The sequence below is a fragment of the Pristiophorus japonicus genome, chromosome 16, assembly GCF_044704955.1.
Source record: "Pristiophorus japonicus isolate sPriJap1 chromosome 16, sPriJap1.hap1, whole genome shotgun sequence".
Taxonomy (NCBI): Eukaryota; Metazoa; Chordata; class Chondrichthyes; family Pristiophoridae; genus Pristiophorus; species Pristiophorus japonicus.
The window spans coordinates 98,927,003-98,944,779 of record NC_091992.1 but is presented as its reverse complement, the minus strand read 5'-3'; the positions used below and the strand labels follow the sequence as shown (position 1 = coordinate 98,944,779).

Below are 17,777 nucleotides of genomic sequence, written 5' to 3'. Positions count from 1 at the left end.
AAGAATGGATATCATTCCTACTTAAAGCATGTGATTTGATCACAAGAGATTCTATGCACCAGTCGGCAGGAAAAACACATCTTGCCAAAAATAGAATCAAATGCTCAACTCCACCAGTACATATTTTACTAAACACTGTAGGTTGGAGAATGGTTCACTGAGACAAAGATCATGTTAATAGAAACATAAAAAATAGGAGCAGGCCATTCAGCCCTTCTAGCCTGCACCGCCATTCAATGAGTTCATGGCTGAACATGAAACTTCAGTAACCCTTCCTGCTTTCACGCCATACCCCTTGATCCCCCGAGTAGTAAGGACTTTATCTAACTCCCTTTTGAATATATTTAGTGAATTGCCCAATCCCATGTGCTTTAACTTTGCACATTAATCTCCTGTGTGGGACCTTGTCGAAAGCCTTCTGAAAGTCCAAATATACCACATCAACTGGTTCTCCTTTGTCCACTTTACTGGAAACATACTCAAAAAATTCCAGAAGATTTGTCATGATCTCCCTTTCACAAATCCATGCTGACTTGGACCTATCATGTCACCATTTTCCAAATGCGCTGCTATGACATCCTTAATAATTGATTCCATCATTTTACCCACTACTGAGGTCAGGCTGACCGGTCTATAATTCCCTGTTTTCTCTCTCCCTCCTTTTTTAAAAAGTGGGGTTACATTGGCTACCCTCCACTCGATAGGAACTGATCCAGAGTCAATGGAATGTTGGAAAATGACTGTCAATGCATCAGCTATTTCCAAGGCCACCTCCTTCAGTACTCTGGGATGCAGTCCATCAGGCCCTGGGGATTTATCGGCCTTCAATCCCATCAATTTCCCCAACACAATTTCCCGACTAATAAAGATTTCCCTCAGTTCCTCCTCCTTACTAGACCCTCTGACCCCTTTTATATCCGGAAGGTTGTTTGTGTCCTCCTTAGTGAATACTGAACCAAAGTACTTGTTCAATTGGTCTGCCATTTCTTTGTTCCCCGTTATGACTTCCCCTGATTCTGATTGCAGGGGACCCAAGTTTGTCTTTACTAACCTTTTTCTCTCTACATACCTATAGAAACTTTTGCAATCCGCCTTAATGTTCCCTGCAAGCTTCTTCTCGTACTTCATTTTCCCTGCCCTAATCAAACCCTTTGTGCTCCTCTGCAGAGTTCTAAATTTCTCCCAGTCCCCAGGTTCGCTGCTATTTCTGGCCAATTTGTATGCCACTTCCTTGGCTTTAATACTATCCCTGATTTCCCTAGATAGCCACGGTTGTTATTGTTAGACCAATGATTCAAAACAGGGTTTAAAAGGTTATCTCCACATTATTGTCTTGTGAACATACTCAAACATGCCAACCCTAGAAAACAAAAAAAAATCTGACAAATGGCTTCAAAAAATCTGACAACAAAAAAGTACAGCAGAACCCGCGTGGGACAACCTCGCAAATGGGAATTTCTAAAGAGTCAGAAGGAACAAAACTCAAAGCAGGGCTCGTGCACAGCAACATTTGAATATTAATAGAATCAAGGGATAAATGCAAGAAAGTGGAGTTGAGGTAGAAGATAAGTCATATTGAATGGCGGAGCAGGTTCGAGGGGCCGAATGGCCTACTCCTGCTCCCAATTCTTGTGTTCTTATGTTTAACCTTTATTTGCCGAAATTTCATACCACATCTTAGTGCCCTGGGGGGGGGGGGGATGATATCATATCTTAAAAATTAAATACAACACAGAATCACAGAAAAATGGGGTTTTTTGGTATAGAGCGGAAACAACCTCCGTAGTTCCCCATCCAGTACATAAAATTCAGCGTGGCAGCCCCGACTTATGAGGGAACATCTGCGGCAGGTCGGGGTCTTAAAAGGAGCATACCGTTCCAGGGAGCGGTGCGTGCTAGTGCAGGAGGGCGACGGCAGTGACAAGGGCAACTGGATTGGACATCATGGTCCAGGTTACTGATTGGAGCGTGGCAGGTAAAGCAGGAGCGGCGAGAGATTATAGAGCAACATGATCGGGGCCTAGGAGAGGCGTGGGCCCAGGGGCAGCATGGCCCAACCCACACTGCGACGTGTGCGCGTCCTAGGTCCGTGCAGCAGAGCTGGTCTCCAGTCATCTTGGTTAATCCTTGCCACTGGACTAAGACCTAGCTCCGTCAAGCCAGCGTGGTGGCTCGTGTGCAATGGCCACCACTTAAAAAAAATCCATGCACAGGCATGTTCCACCCTTCAATATGCAGTTCGGGTCCTGGAATATTAGGTCCTTCATTGAAACACCTGTGAACTCAAACTCATTCCTTTTTGGCGTGGAAGTCATCCTCGATTCAAGGGACTGCCTAAGAAGTCGTCATAAAATTCAAACATTTCACTATCTTTTGACTCGAATTAAGGTGGAACGCACAGTGCAAAATCTACCTCGCTAACTTTGGGAATTTCCTGCTCTAGCACATTATTTACTTCTTGTGCCATCTCCGCTTCAGAGATCTTTAGAGAAAAAAAACATTTCTGAATCAGTCACCTTTCTGCAGATGTCAAGGTCATCATCCACTGAAACAAAAAGATCGAATTCCAACTCAAACAGCTGGGAATCCCATCGGCTATCATACTTTTACACTTTATTTCCTATTCTGGTTTTCATTTCTTTCCCAGTCCTTCCAAGATGTCCACTTTTAATGCCATGCTTCCACGTGACTAGCTTTTGACTGCTCAATTCCTTCAAACTATTCAAAACATCCACTTGCACACGTAGAGACATGTCACGATTTTGTTCAACCATCTGGAAGTTCAACTACCGTTCCTCCCTCACTCACACAACACTAACAATAAGGTGGAAAACAGGTCAAACCGGTACTTTGGCACGTTGACTGTTGAACCCAATCTGATGGAGATGAAAGCCTCAGATTCAATGGTGACAATTCTCGTTAGAGATGCATACAAGCAGGAATTTCAATAAAATTAACTTTTCACAATTAGAAGTATAGGGAGAAAACAGGACTCTTGGTTACTTTAAAATGGGAATTGCAATTAAGCGAGTTGCAAATAAACAGGAACGAATGTACAACTGAAAAACAGCTTTGGAAAATGGCCTACAGCAAATGCCACTATCAAGGCAACTGAATAAGTTACATTTATTTAATTATCACTGGATTTCTTTTTAAATTTAGTGTTTTGGGATCACAATTCAGTCTGTTTTTCTGTGAAAATTGAAGCGGTTACATTTGCTAACTGGAGTTTTGAAGCTCATGAAGACAGAACAAAATACTTTGGATGTGATACAGCTGCAATAGCAGTAAGTATTCACAACAGCCCACTCAAAGCCAGCAAGCAGACTTGCAACAGAAGCCGATAACTCAGATGTAACAAAATTGCCCTGAACATTCCACATCCACAGCACTTAATATGCTCAAGGCACCAATCAACATTACTCCAAGCAAGCAAGCTAGGACAAATCGCACCAGAAAGTCAACAAGGAAGGTTTAAACTTCACACACATTATCACTGTTATGTTCATAATAAGGTAATGTAATTGAGTACTGTAGACATAAGTATGACCTTAGCTCCTTTATCATGGCGAGTTCAGCTTTGTGGTCAACCATGATGTCGGGTTGTCACTTGCGCGTGTGTGTTGGAGGGTCAAGTTGGTGGTGTCCTCTTCGGGTTGCTCGTGGCTGTGAATCGCAGTTTGGTTTGGTCCAAATGCTTTCTGCAGTTAGTCCATTAGCAAGTTTGACCTGAAACACCCTACTCCCCTTCTTTGGCTATGACAGTGCCAGCAAGCCATTTGGGACCATGTCCATAGTTGAATACAAATACAGGGTCATTGACTTCAATATCTGGTGACAAGTTTGCACAATGATACATGCTTTATTGATGCCACCTGTCCTCGACATGGTCATGGAGATCAGGGTGGACAAGAGAGTCTTGTTTTGAGCGCCCTTTTCATGAGCTCGGCTGGGGGAAGCCCGATGAACGAGTGGGGTCTGGTGCGGTAGCTGAGCAGGACTCGGGACAGGCGGGTCTTCAGAGAACCTCCCAACACACGTTCCAAGCTTTGCTTGATGGTTTGGACTGCTCGTTCTGCCTGGCCGTTGGATGACACTGGTGAAGCACGGCCCATTGTCGCTGACAAGGACATCAGGCAGGCCGTGCGTGGCAAACATGGCTTGCAGGCTTTCGATGGTGGCAGTGGACGTGCTTACAGACATTATTACACACTAAATCCATTTTGAATAAGCATCAACAACCAAAAACATTTGAGCGCAAGTGTTGCATTGTCGCTCGCATCACTCCAAATCTGAGTTGATGCCGGGCCACCACACATGGGATCTGGCTATAGCTTTCATTACTATGCCTGGGTGGGTACTGTGTAGGTTGCTTATGAACGTTTCCCTGCCTTTCTTAGGCAAAACCACACGATTGCTCCACAAAAAAGACAGTCCGCCTGTATGGACATTTCGTCTTTGCGTCGCTGGAACGGCTTGATCTCTTCAAGTATCTCTGCTAGGACGCTGGACCAGCTCCCATGGAGGACACACTTTTTAAAAAAAAAAACAAGGGACAGTAAAGGATCCTGCCTGGCTGGTCCAGGTCCTGAGCCTGATCTGGCGGGCCGTAACGGGTGACTTTTCATTTTCAAATGCATCCATCACCAAGAGCATGGTGGTGGGCAATGGTAGCCGACAGAGCATCAGTGCAGTTGTGTGTGTCTGGTCTGTGGCGGATTACATAGTTATATGTAGACAGCGTAAGCACCCATCTTTGGATGCGGGCAGAGGCATTGGTATTAATCCCTTTGCCCTGAGAATAGCGATATGAGCGGCTTATGGTCAGTTTCTAACTCAAACTTAAGACCAAACAGATACTGCTGCAATTTTTTCACCCCGTAAATACATACCAGAGCTTCTTTTTCAATCACGTTGTAGGCCCTTTTGCCCTTGGACAAACTCCTGGACGCATAGGCGACCAGTTGCAATGTTCTCGATTAGTTTGCTCGTTGTAACACACACCCGACCCTGTATGAAGACGCATCGCATGCTAGCACTAAACCTTTACGTGTGTTATACAGAACAAGCAGTTTGTTGGAACATAAGATTTCTGACTTCTCAAAAGCAGCCTCTTGTGATTTTCCCCATATCCAGTCATCTCCCTTGCGTAGCAGCACATGTAGGGGTTCTTAACCCGGGTAGGAAATTACCAAAATAGTTGAAGAGTCCCAGTAAAGACCACAGTTCTGTCACGTTGTGTGGTCTCGGCGAGTTCTTGATGGCCTCCGTCTTGGCATCGGTGGGTCTGATGCCATCGGCCACGATTCTTCTCCCAAAGAATGCCACCTCTGGCGCCAGGAAAACACAACCCGAGTCCCACGCGATCTAGCCGACTTAGAACCTCTTCCAGGTTCTTCAACTGTTCGATGGTGTCCCGACCAGTGATCATTATGTCGCCCTGGAAAACCGCGGTGCACGGAACCGACTTTAGCAGGCTCTCCATGTTCCTTTGAAAAACAGCCGCGGCCGATCGAATCCCAAACGGGCATCTATTGCAGATGATCAGACCTGTGCGCGTGTTGATGCAGGTGAGGCCTTTCAAAGATTGCGCCAGCTCCTGCGTCATGTAGGTCGGTCAGGTCCAAGTTGGTGAATGTCTTTCCTCCAACCAGAGTCACAAATAGGTCATCTGCCTTGGATAGCGGGTACTGGTCCTGTAGCGAAAAACAGTTAATCGTTACTTTATAATCCCCACAAATTCTGACCGTGCCATCATCTTTGACGACTGGAACAATCGGACTAGCCCACTCGTTGAATTCCACTGGCGCGATGATGCCTTCTCGCTGCAGCCGGTCCAGCTCGATTTCCACTTTCACATCATATATGGCCCCGCCTGTGTCTTGTGGTGAATGGGTCGTGTACCGGGAACAAAGTGGATCTGCACCTTCGCTCCAGAGAAACTTCCGATGCCTGGTTCAAACAATGATGGAAACTTGCTCAGAATCTGGGTGCATGAAGCATCGTTGACGGATGAGCGCGCTCTGATGTCGTCCCAGTTCCAGCGGATTTTTCCGAACCAGCTTCTGCCGAACAGTGTGGGGCCATCTCCTGGTACAATCCATAGTGGTAGTTCGTGCACTGCTCCATCATAGGAGACTTTTACTGCTGCGCTGCCAATTACAGGGTATGAATGGGTTTAAGCTTGGACCTGTGTGCCTTGTTGCACCACAGCCTGTCGAAGGCATTTTTGCTCACGATAGATTTGACTCGCATCAGTGTCCAGTTCCATGGATACTGGAATTCCGTCCACTTCAACTTTTTAGCATGATCGGTGGACATTTCGTGGTCAAGGTGTGTACCCCATACACTTGCCTCCTTGGTTCGAGTCTCTAGTTCAGCCTGATCCGCCATAGATCGATCTTCCTCTGCAACATGGTGATTTGCAGCTCGTCTGCACATTCGCTGGAGGTGTCCCATTGTTCCACAGCCTTTGCACAGTGTTTGAAGTGGCAATGATGGGCTCGATGATCACCTCCGCGGCATCAAGGCGTTAACTGCCTTGCATTAATGTTTGATGGCTGACTCTGGGTCATCTGAGGTCATGCAGCTGCAGGCAAGTGCGTTCTGCCATATGCATTCCTGCCTGAAAACAATGTTACTTTGTGTACAGTACTTGCCGAAACCTCTATGCTGCAAAACTTGTTTGGTGTTCTCGCTGGTGGACATAAATGCCTGGGCTATCATTATGGCTTTGCTTGGGGTCGGTGTTTCAACAGTCAGTGCGAATGATAACCTCATGGCCAACGCCAAGCTCAAAGAAGTCTATTAGCATTTGCTCAAGGAGTCCATCGAATTCGCAATGTCCCGCAAGGCGCCTTAGTTCGGCGACGTAGCTCGCCATTTCCTGGCCTTCAGACCGTTGACGTGTAAAATCGATACCTTGCCATCAGAACGCTTTCCTTTGGATTTAGGTGCTCCCGGACCAATGTACACAGCTCTTCATACGATTTGGTTGTTGGTTGCACCGGAGCTAGAAGATTCTTCATGAGGCCATAGGTTGTTGCCCCACAGACGGTGAGGAGGATCGCCCTTCATTTGGCAGCGTTCTCATCCCCTTCCAGCTCGTTGGTCACAAAGTATTGGTCAAGTCGCTCCATGAAGGCCTCCCAATCGTTCCCTTCTGAGAATTTCTCCAGGATACCAACAGTTCTGTGCATTTCCACGTGATGGTTCGTTATCTCGTCGTCAGTTATGTTCATAATAAGGTAATGTAACTGAGTACTGTAGACATAAAAGTGTGATCTTAGCTCCTTTATTCTAACTCGAGTGTTGGTACAGCATGGGAAGCCTGGGACTCCAACAGGTACACCCTCTGGTGGGGGTATGATACTGGTTACATAGGGTTGCATACATAACAATCACCTCCACAACAAAATCACAGGAGTAGAAAGGCCCCTATGTAATTTGTATGCCTGGATCATAAAGGCACATATTGTAAGTCTGTAGACCACATACAAAACTTCAACCTACAGCTTCAGTAGTCAACGCAGTGATGCACCTACTGATGAAAAGTGCTTGCGTATGACCATGCACCGCTAACTTAAACTGTCTACGAGACTGCATCATCATAGGCAGTCCCTCGAAATCGAGGAAGATTTGCTTCCACTCAGAGTTCAGTCTAATACAGGAATTACAATCTCTGTCACAGGTGGGACAGACAGTCACTGAAGGAAAGGGTGGAGAGTCTGGTTTGCCACATGCTCCTTCCATTTCCTGCGCTAGTTTTCTGCATGTTCTCGGCGACGAGATTCGAGGTGCTCAGTGCCCTCCCAGATGCTCTTCCTCCAGTTAGGGTGGTCTTTTGCCATGAATTCCCAGGTGTCGATGGGGATGTTGCACTTTATCATGGAGGCTTGGAGGGTGTCCTTAAAACATTTCCTCTGCCCACCTGGGGTTCGCTTGCCATGTTCCAGGTAGAGCGCACAGTTTGTCTACCTATTCTGCAGGACTCCGAAGTCTCCCACAGGAAGAAAGGTTCCAATTTTTAAATCGGCACCTGCAGTGTAGATCCTATTAAGTAAACATCTTTATGGCACTACTAACTTCAATCACGTCTGTTCTTCACCAAAACGTGTGACTCCCAGTTGGTTTCTCCAAGTTTGGTCTCTATCTAGTTTTCACTCGTAGACAAAAGCATGTCAAGTTTCACCTGTCAGTTACCAGATTTTAACCATTCCCAAATCTGCTGTTTTCCCGAGTACCCTGTCAGCCGTGGCTCAGTTGGGAGTCCGAAGGTTGTAAACTCAAGTCCCACTCTAGAGACTGGAGCTCAAAAATCTAGGCTGACACTCCAGTGCAGTGCTGACTTGCATTGGTGCAGGTGCCATCTTTTGGATGAGATGTTAAACAGAGGTCCCGTCTGCTCTCTCAGGTGGATGTAAAAGATCCCATGGTAATATTTCAAAGAAGAGCAGGGGAGTTACCCCCAGTATCCTGGTCAATATTTATCCCTTAAATCAACATCACGAAAACAGATTATGTGCTCATTATATTGCTGTGCGAAAACTGGCTGCTGTGTTTCCTACATTACAACAGTGACTACAATTCAAAAATACTTAATTGCTGTAAAGCATTCATGTACGTCCGGTGGTCGTGAAAGGCGCTATATAAATGCAAGTCTTTTTCCAAGTACCCATGCGAACTGCATTGACGAGGGTCAAAAAGCTGATGTCTGTTGCAAATGCGGGGGATTGACAGCTGTGGTTTAACAATGGACAATCTCAGACGAGGCAATTAGAAACCTGTCAATTATATTAAACGTTATTTCCTTTCCCTGCACTGGGTATAAAGACCTTAGGAATATCCAAAAAGCTGACGTGCATATGAACATGCACAGAGACACAATACAAAACACATACACAAGCATCTCCACATATGCATCCACAGACACTCAGATTCACTCAGCCACACACATATACCCTGCAGAGACACATTTACACTGAAATACATATACACACATACATGCATGTGAATGGAAGTTTCTTGCTTGATTCAACACCAATTGTTACTGGTGAATATGAAGTGGGAATAATAGAACTGTATTTGAGAATCATTTGCAGAGCATTGAAATGAGACTCGCCAATAATACAGAAAAGTAACATCTAGACACAGTAAACACGAAACCAAAATCAACACTTTTCCTTTCCCAAAAGCACACGAGAGCATGATTGGCCCAGAGGCTATTTAATGTTAATGCAGGTAAAAGGAACCGCCATCGATCTGTGCCTCCACATATTACTTCCTACATTTACAACAGTGACTATGTTCCAAAAGTACTTCATTAGCTGTAAAGCGCTTTGAGACATCTGATGGTCGAGAAAGGCGCTACATAAATTCAAGTCTTTTTCCAAATCTTTCAACAAATAAATCTGAAAAGTGGCACACACAGTCTAGATTTAAAGTTCTTTAACTTTTCCCTCAATAACTGCTACAAAAGTACTGGAGGAGACATCTTTAAAAGTTTCCAGTATGGTTCAGCGAGTCCAGAAAACAACTTTCTTAGCCCCAAAATGCATCACAACTGACCTGTTGGGAAGATGCATTCAAGCCAGCAAAGAAGAATTTCACTGGCCTGAATTATATAATAGGGAACAAAGAAATGACAGACCAGTTGAACAAATACTTCAGATCGGTCTTCACTAAGGAAGACACAAATATAACCTTCTGGAAATACTAGGGGACTGAGGTGCTAGCAAAAAAGGAGGAACTGAAGGAAATCCTTATTAGTCAGGAAATTGTGTTAGGGAAATTGATGGGATTGAAGGCCGATAAATCCCCAGGGCCTGATAGTCTGCATTCCAGAGTACTTAAGGAAGTGGCCCTAGAAATAGTGGATGCATTGGTGATCATTTTCCAACATTCTATCGATTCTGGATCAGTTCCTATGGACTGGAGGGTAGCGAATGTAACATCACTTTTTAAGAAAGGAGGGAGAGAAAAAAATGGGGAATTATAGACTGGTTAGCCTGACATCAGTAATTGGGAAAATGTTGGAATCAATTATTAAAGATGAACTAGCAGCGCATTTGGAAAGCAGTGACAGGATTGGTCCAAGTCAGCATGGATTTATGAAAGGGAAATCATGCTTGACAAATCTTCTAGAATTTTTTGAGGATGTAACTGGTAGAGTGGACTGGGGAGAACCAGTGGTTGTGGTGTATTTGGACTTTCAAAAGGCTTTTGACAAGGTCCCACACAAGAGATTAATGTGCAAAATTAAAGCACATGGTATTGGGGGTAATGTACTGACGTGGATAGAGAACTGGTTGGCAGACAGGAAGCAGAAAGTCGGAATAAACAGGTCCTTTTCAGAATGGCAGGCAGTGACCAGTGGGGTGCTGCAGGGTTCAGTGCTGGGACCCCAGCTATTTACAATATATAACAATGATTTAGATGCAGGAATTGAATGTAATATCTCCAAGTTTGCTGATGACACTAAGCTGGGTGGCAGTGTAAGCTGTGAGGAGGATGCGAAGAGGCTGCAGGGTGACTTGGACAGGTTAGGTGAGTGAGAAAATGCATGGCAGATGCAGTATAATGTGGATAAATGAGGTTATCCACTTTGGTGGCAAAAACAGAAAGACAGAATATCTGAATGGTGACAGATTAGGAAAAGGGGAGGTGCAGCAAGACCTGGATGTCATGGTACATCAGTCATTGAAGTTTGGCATGCAGGTACAGCAGGCGGTGAAGGCAGCAAATGGCATGTTGGCCTTCATAGCTAGAGGATTTTTGAATATAGGAGCAGGGCGGTCTTACTGCAGTTGTACAAAGCCTTGTTAAGGCCACACCTGGAATATTGTGTTCAGTTTTGGTCTCCTAAGGAGAAGGACGTTCTTACTATTGAGGGAGGACAATGAAGGTTCACCAGATTGATTCCCAGGATGGCAGGACTGACATGAGGAGAGACTGGATCAACTGGGCTTGTATCCACTGGAGTTTAGAAGAATGAGAGGGGATCTCATAGAAACATATAAAATTCTGATGGGATTGGACAGGTTAGAGGCAGGAAGAATGTTCCCGTTGCTGGGGAGTTCCAGAACCAAGGGTCACAGTCTAAGAATAAGGGGTAAGCCATTTAGGACCAAGATGAGGAGAAACTTCTTCACTCAGAATGGTTAACTTGTGGAATTCTCTTATCGCAGAAAGTTATTGAGGCCAGTTTGTTAGATATATTCTAAAGGGAGTTAGATATGGCCCTTACGGTCAAAGGGATCAAGGGGTATGGAGAGAAAGCAGGAAAGGGGTACTGAGGCTGAATGATCAGCCATGATCTTATTGAATGGCAGTGCAGGCTCGAAGAGCCGAATGGCCTGCTCCTGCACCTAGTTTCATTGGCCCCAAGTTTCGTTCCGCGGCGAAAACGGCACACCTCCGAGCTGGGCGCCTGTTTTTCGCGCCGAAAACTGCCCTTAAAAAAAAAAAAAAGTCCGATTATGAGCTCGATGTCTGCTTGGCGTGGCGCGCTCTTCGCAACGGGGGCAGAGCCTAACACTCGAGTCAATTTTCTAAGTAGCAGGGGGCGGGTACAATTTAAATTAGCCTTCGTGGTGCCAGCAACCCTGCGCAGTCTCAAACAAACATTGGCACTTGGCCATTTTTAAAAGGACTGCAGAAAAAGTGAAGATTTGTTTCTTGGACCCACTGACGCCGCCCCATAAGCATGGCCGAATGGCCTAAAGAATCTTAATCAGCTGCGTGTGTCCTGTGTTCATTCTTCGGCTCCCGGCCAGCCACTGATGCCGCTGCTATCTCATGGCCGAATGGCCTCAAGTCCATCCGGGTGCTGCATCTTCGCGGGGAATGAAGGCCTGCCTCAAGCACTGCAGCTCAGCTCGAAGGCTGCTTCCCGCCTACCACTGCTGTCGAGACACTGACGCCACACCCCTGCCTGTCTCCAACATGAAAGGCCTGCCTGAAGCACAGCAGCTCGAATGCTGCTGCTGTTTCACACAGGTAGGAAGATGGTTTATTTAATATTTTCTTTGCTTATACATTTTTATTCAGGTTTGATTTATTTGTATAATATTTGTATAAGTATAACTAAAGATTGATTGTAGAATTTAATGACTTCCCTTCCCCCCTCCACCCCCCCCACCTCGTTCCCTACGCCCAATTTGTAACCTACGCCTGATTTTCTAAAGTGTAGACAAGGTTTTTTCGAGCGTACAAAAATCTTCACTTACTCCATTCTAAGTTAGTTTGGAGTAAGTTTTCACTGACAAAACTTTGAAAACAGGCACAAGTGACCGGACACGCCCCCTTTTGAAAAAAAATTCTGTTCCAAAGTGAAACTGTTCTAACTGACTAGAACTGGAGCAAACTAAATGGCGAGAATTCCAATTTCTAAGATACTCCGTTCTACACCAGTTGCTCCTAAAAATCAGGAGCAAATCATGGCGAAACTTGGGGCCAAAGTTTCTATGTACAGTGTAACAATTGAGACAGGTATATATAAATGCAACCAGTACCAACCTTCTCTTGTATTTCAGAGCCAGGTCTCTCCAATACACAACTTTTTCTTCTGCAGTTGCTAGTTCTGGGTTTTCCTCACTATCCATGATGAAATGGACCTAAAAAGGGCAAGAAAACATTAATTTCAGATCGTAGTACAGGTTGTTGCTGGAGCAAAGATTACATGCTGAATTGACAGACAAGCCAGCACAAAAGCCAGTCTCAAGAATGTTATTCTCATGAACCTTGGAGTGGAACCTATAAAAAATGTTTTGGGTAGCTTACATTCCACAGTTAGTACAGAGCAATGTAGTATTCAGAAAGTAGTTTCAGTAGAATGAAACTTGGTACTTACTAAAAGACTTCAAATTTGATCTAAAATTTCAACTGCCTAATGTGGTATTATATGAACATGAGATCATCGAAACATAGAAAATAGGTGGAGTAGGCCATTCAGCCCATCGAGCCTGTACCACCATTCAATATCATGGCTGATCATGTACCCTATTCCTGCTTTCTCTCCATACCCCTTGATCCCTTTAGCTGTAAATGGCACATCTAACTCCCTTTTGAATATATCTAACGAACTGGCCTCAACAACTTTGTGGTAGAGAATTCCACATGTTCACAACTCTGAGTGAAGAAGTTTCTCCTCATCTCGGTCCTAAATGGCTTACCCCTTATCCTTAGACTGTGACCACTGGTGCTGGACTTTCCCAATATCAGGAACATTTGTCCTGCAGCTAACCTGTCCAATCCTGTCAGAATTTTATACGTTTCTCTGAGATCCCCTCTCATTCTTCTAAATGCCAGTGAATACAAGCCTAGTCGATCTAGTCTTTCTTCATATGTCAGTCCAGTCATCCCGGGAATCAGCCTGGTGAACCTTCACTGCACTCCCTCAATAGCAAGAATGTCCCTCCTCAGATTAGGAGACCAAAACTGTACACAATATTCAAGGTGTGGCCTCACCAAGGCCCTGTACAACTGCAGTAAGACCTCCCTGCTGCTATACTCAAATCCTCTCACTATGAAGGCCAACATGCCATTTACATTCTTCACCGCCTACTGTACCTATATGCCAACTTTCAATGACTGATGTACCATGACGCCCAGGTCTCGTTGCATCTCCCCTTTTACTAATCTGTCACCATTCAGATAATAATCTGCCTTCCTGTTTTTAACCACCAAAGTGGATAACCTCACGTTTATCTACATTATACCGCATCTGCCATGTATTTGTCCACTCACCTAATCTGTCCAAGTCACCCTGCAACTTTTTAGAATGCTCCTCACAGCTCACACTGCCACCCAGCTTAGTGTCATCTGAAAACTTGGAGATATTACATTAAATTCCTTCATCTAAATCATTGATGTATATTGTAAATAGCTGGGGTCCCAGCACTGAACCTTACGGTATCCCACTAGTCACTGCCTGCAATTCTGAAAAGGACCCGTTTATTCCTACTCTGCTTCCTGTCTGCCAACCAGTTCTCTATCCACGTCAGTACATTACCCCCAATACCATGCGCTTTAACTTTGCACACTAATCTCGTGTGGGACTTTGTCAAAAGCCTTTTGAAAGTCTAAATACACCACATCCACTGGCTCCCCTTATCCACTCTACTAGTTACAGCCTCAAAAAAATTCTAGAAGATTTGTCAAGCATGATTTCCCTTTCATAAATCCATGCTGACTTGGACCGATCCGGTCACTGCTTTCCAAATGCGCTGCTATTACATCTTTAATTTATTCCAACATTTGCCCCACCACCGATGTCAGGCTGACTGGTCTATAATTCCCTGTTTTGTCTCTTTCCCTCCCCCCTCCCCCGGAAACAATCTCGTGAACCTTCCCTGAACAACCTCCAATGCAAATATATCCTTCCTTAAATACGGAGACCAAAACTGTACACAGTACTCTAGGTGTGGTCTCATCAATACCATGTACAGTTGTTGCAGGACTTCTCTGCTTTTATACTCTATCCCCCTTGCCATAAAAGGCAACATTTCATTTGTCTTCTTGATTACTTGCTCTACCTACAGACTAACTTTAGACTCAATTTTCCCCAGTATTTGCGCTGGTTTTTTTGGAGCAGGCTTCTTTTTCTGGTCTAAAGTTAAAAATCCCCAGTTTCCCCAGTCAATTTGCACCAGCGTAACTCAGTTAGTTATGTTTTTTTTAGGTAAGTTTTTTTTCCTCAAAAGGGGGAGGAACCAGCCACCTAGGCCAGTAAGTAAATCGGAGGCCATTCGGCCTGGGCTAGGGGTAGGAAGCTGAGCGGACCTGGACCGGCACTCACTGGGGACCGGAGAGGCTTGGCAGGGGAGAAAACTGACCGGCATTCATTTGGGGGCCACAGACCAGGAAGACACCTCACTCGATTGCCAACTTGGAGCTCTACTGCGCAACCTTTCAGCGACATCAAGAACGGCAGTTTTTTTCCCACCGCGCATACGGAGAAGGCCCGGCTCCTTTTTCCAGCGCAGACCGCAGGCCCCCCACCCCCCCAAAGGCAACTGGCCATGCTGTGTGGCTTCAGATTATAGCACAAACATAGGGGAAACTTGAGAAGTTCTTCTTGCGCATTTCTATACCTAAATAAGCAGCACAACTCTGGCAATATGCCAGAAAATGGGCTTGGGTAAAATTGAGCCCATTGTGTTTCATGCACAAGGATCCCCAGGTCCCTCTGCACTGCAGCACTTTGCAATTTGCAATTTTTCTCCATTTAAATTATGTTGCTTTTCTATTTTCTCTGCCAAAAAGTGGATAACCTCACATTATCCCACATCATATTCCATCTGCCAAATTTTTGCCCACTTACTTTGAGAATGTGTAAAGAAGGGTTGCGAATGTGGTAGATGGATAAAGAATGTGGCAAAAGGATGAAGATAGGGACTCATGGGAAAATAGCTAAAGAAATGTCAAGATGCAGACAACTGCAGAATCGACAGAAAAAAAGGGGTTACCAAGAGTTCAAGTTGAGATTAGACACAGGTCATAAGACACAAGGCAGCATAAAGAAAGCAAGCAATCCTAGATAGGAGGGGAAAAGTAATAGCTTTTACTGATGAGGAAAGACAGTGTAACAAAGCTATAACTAACCTGACACCAGCCCTAATTGGGAGACTTTCTTGCCTGCCATTGGACATACTCAGGGGGTAGGCAGAAAGAGATTGGATAGACCAAGTGCTAATCAAATGTGTTCTGTTTTGAAAATGTGTAACTGTTGTTGTGTCGCACTGAAAAGGGGCTTGTCCAGGGGAAGGTAAACAGGCTCTGATTGAGAGTGTCCCTTTGTCTTGACAAGTCCCGGCCGGAGAATCTTCAATAAAGGTCCTTTACAGTAAAGGCAAGGTGTTCGTGTCAGTGTATTCGCTGAAACAGATTGAAGGAAAAAGAATCCATATTAACAACTTAGCCTGTCTATATCCCTTTGCAGATTGTGTGTGTCCTCCTCACAATGCTTTCCCACCCATCTTTGTATCAGCAGCAAACCTGGCTACGTTACACTCGGTCCCTTCATCCAAGTTGTTAATATAGATTGGAAATAGTTGAGGACCCCAGCACCAATCCCTGCGGCACCTCACTAGTCACCGTTTGCCAACTGTAAAATGACCCATTTATCCAGACTCTGTTTTCTGTTAGTTAGCCAATCCTCTATCCATGCTAATATATTACCCCAACCCGGTGAGCTTTTTTCTTGTGCAGTAACCTCTTGTGGCACCTTATCGAGTGCCTTCTGGAAATCCAAATACATCCACTGGTTCCCTTATCCACCCTGCTTGTTAAATTCTCAAAGAACTCCAGCAAATTTGTCAAACATGATTTCCCCTTCATAAAACCATGCTGACTCTGCTTGATTTAATTATGCTTTTCCAGAAGTCCCGCTACTGCTTCCTTAATAATGGACTCCAGCATTTTCCCAACAACGGATGTTAGGCTAACTGGTCTATAGTTTCCTGCTTTTTGTCTGTCTCCTTTTAAAAAAAAAAATAGGGGCGTTACATTTGTGGTTTTCAATCTGCTGGGACTGCCCCAGAATCCAGGGAATTTTGGTAGATTACAACCAATGCATCCACTTCTTTTAAAGACCTAGGATGTAAGCCATCAGGTCCAGGGGACTTGTCCACCTATTATTAATGAGGTATTCCACATTATACACAAAATTGAACTATTCTCTCAGGTCATTTAACCTACTGTATGTTTGTGATGCATTGATACAATAAGATAAATCTGTATTTATGTTCAGCTTTAACACGCCTTCTAGGAACCCACCCTGTCCTCACCCAAATTCTACACACTTACTTCCAGCAGGAGTCACTAGATAATATTTAGAAACAAGAACCTTGGTTGATCTTTTCCCCCTTAATGAAGGAAACATGTTGGCCAATTGTAGCTCTTTTACCATTGCCCCGGCCAAACTTACAAAATTCAATTCAGATGAGGGATCTAATCTAGGACCTTTCTGGTAGATGTGGTTCATCTAGTTACTGGATAAACTTTCAGAACTATCAATGGGAATTTGTCCAATACAGGATTAACATAAAGTTCCAAAATAAAATGGTTCTTAGAAACAATGTTAGATAACATTACTAACCATGTCACAGCAGCCTCCAAAGTAGTAGCCCAGATCAAACTTGAAGCCAACACTCTAGAGGTGATGAGGGTTTGATTCATCAGATTTTTAAAACATATTTTTTCTATTTTTTTTTTAAAAAGTGGAACTTAAAAAGTTTAAAAAAAAACATTCACTTTAAAAAAAGGTTCTACTTACAAAGGTGTTTAAACCCAAACAGCCACCTGAGATCCTAGCATCAAATTGGATCAAGTTAGGATTGAAGAATACAATGAGAGAATCCATCATTTCTAAAGCACACTATTCATCTTGGAATTAGCACAAAAAGATTCCTGCGTTGGTTTAAAATCTGTAGCACTTTGGAACCCCATTTATACAGCAACACACCTCAAATTGAATGGCCAAAGCCAAAATGAGGCAATGCCTTACACTAGATCTGCAAAATTTAAAAAAGATCATGAACTGAAGACAAAACAAGTTGTGTGTGTGTTTAGTGCTGTAATAGGATAGGGAACCAAATGAAAGCTCAGAATACTTAACAGCAAATTGGAAAAGTTCAGGTTCTGCTCAAGTTGCAGTCAGAACATTCTTACTGTACAATGAATATATTTTCAAAAAGGCCACAAGTAATGCTACAAGTTATGTTGGAGCTATAGAAAACACTAGCTAGGTCACAAGTGGTGTACAGTCCTGCTCATAA

General features: G+C 44.2%; 1 protein-coding gene across 7 annotated transcripts in view; it reads right to left on the bottom strand.

The window, feature by feature from the left end:
• Positions 1 to 17,777, bottom strand: part of ndel1b (nudE neurodevelopment protein 1-like 1b) — a 65,704-nt gene that overhangs the window by 35,410 nt on the left and 12,517 nt on the right. For 6 of the 7 annotated variants that reach the window (XM_070857589.1, XM_070857591.1, XM_070857590.1 and 3 more), the window contains exon 2: positions 12,517 to 12,614. In XM_070857589.1, the coding sequence (XP_070713690.1) occupies positions 12,517 to 12,602 (86 nt within the window). In that variant the 5' untranslated portion in view covers positions 12,603 to 12,614. Of the gene's footprint in view, positions 1 to 12,516; positions 12,615 to 15,603; positions 15,877 to 17,777 lie in introns of all 7 variants that reach the window. The other variant, XM_070857588.1, reaches the window with a different exon arrangement.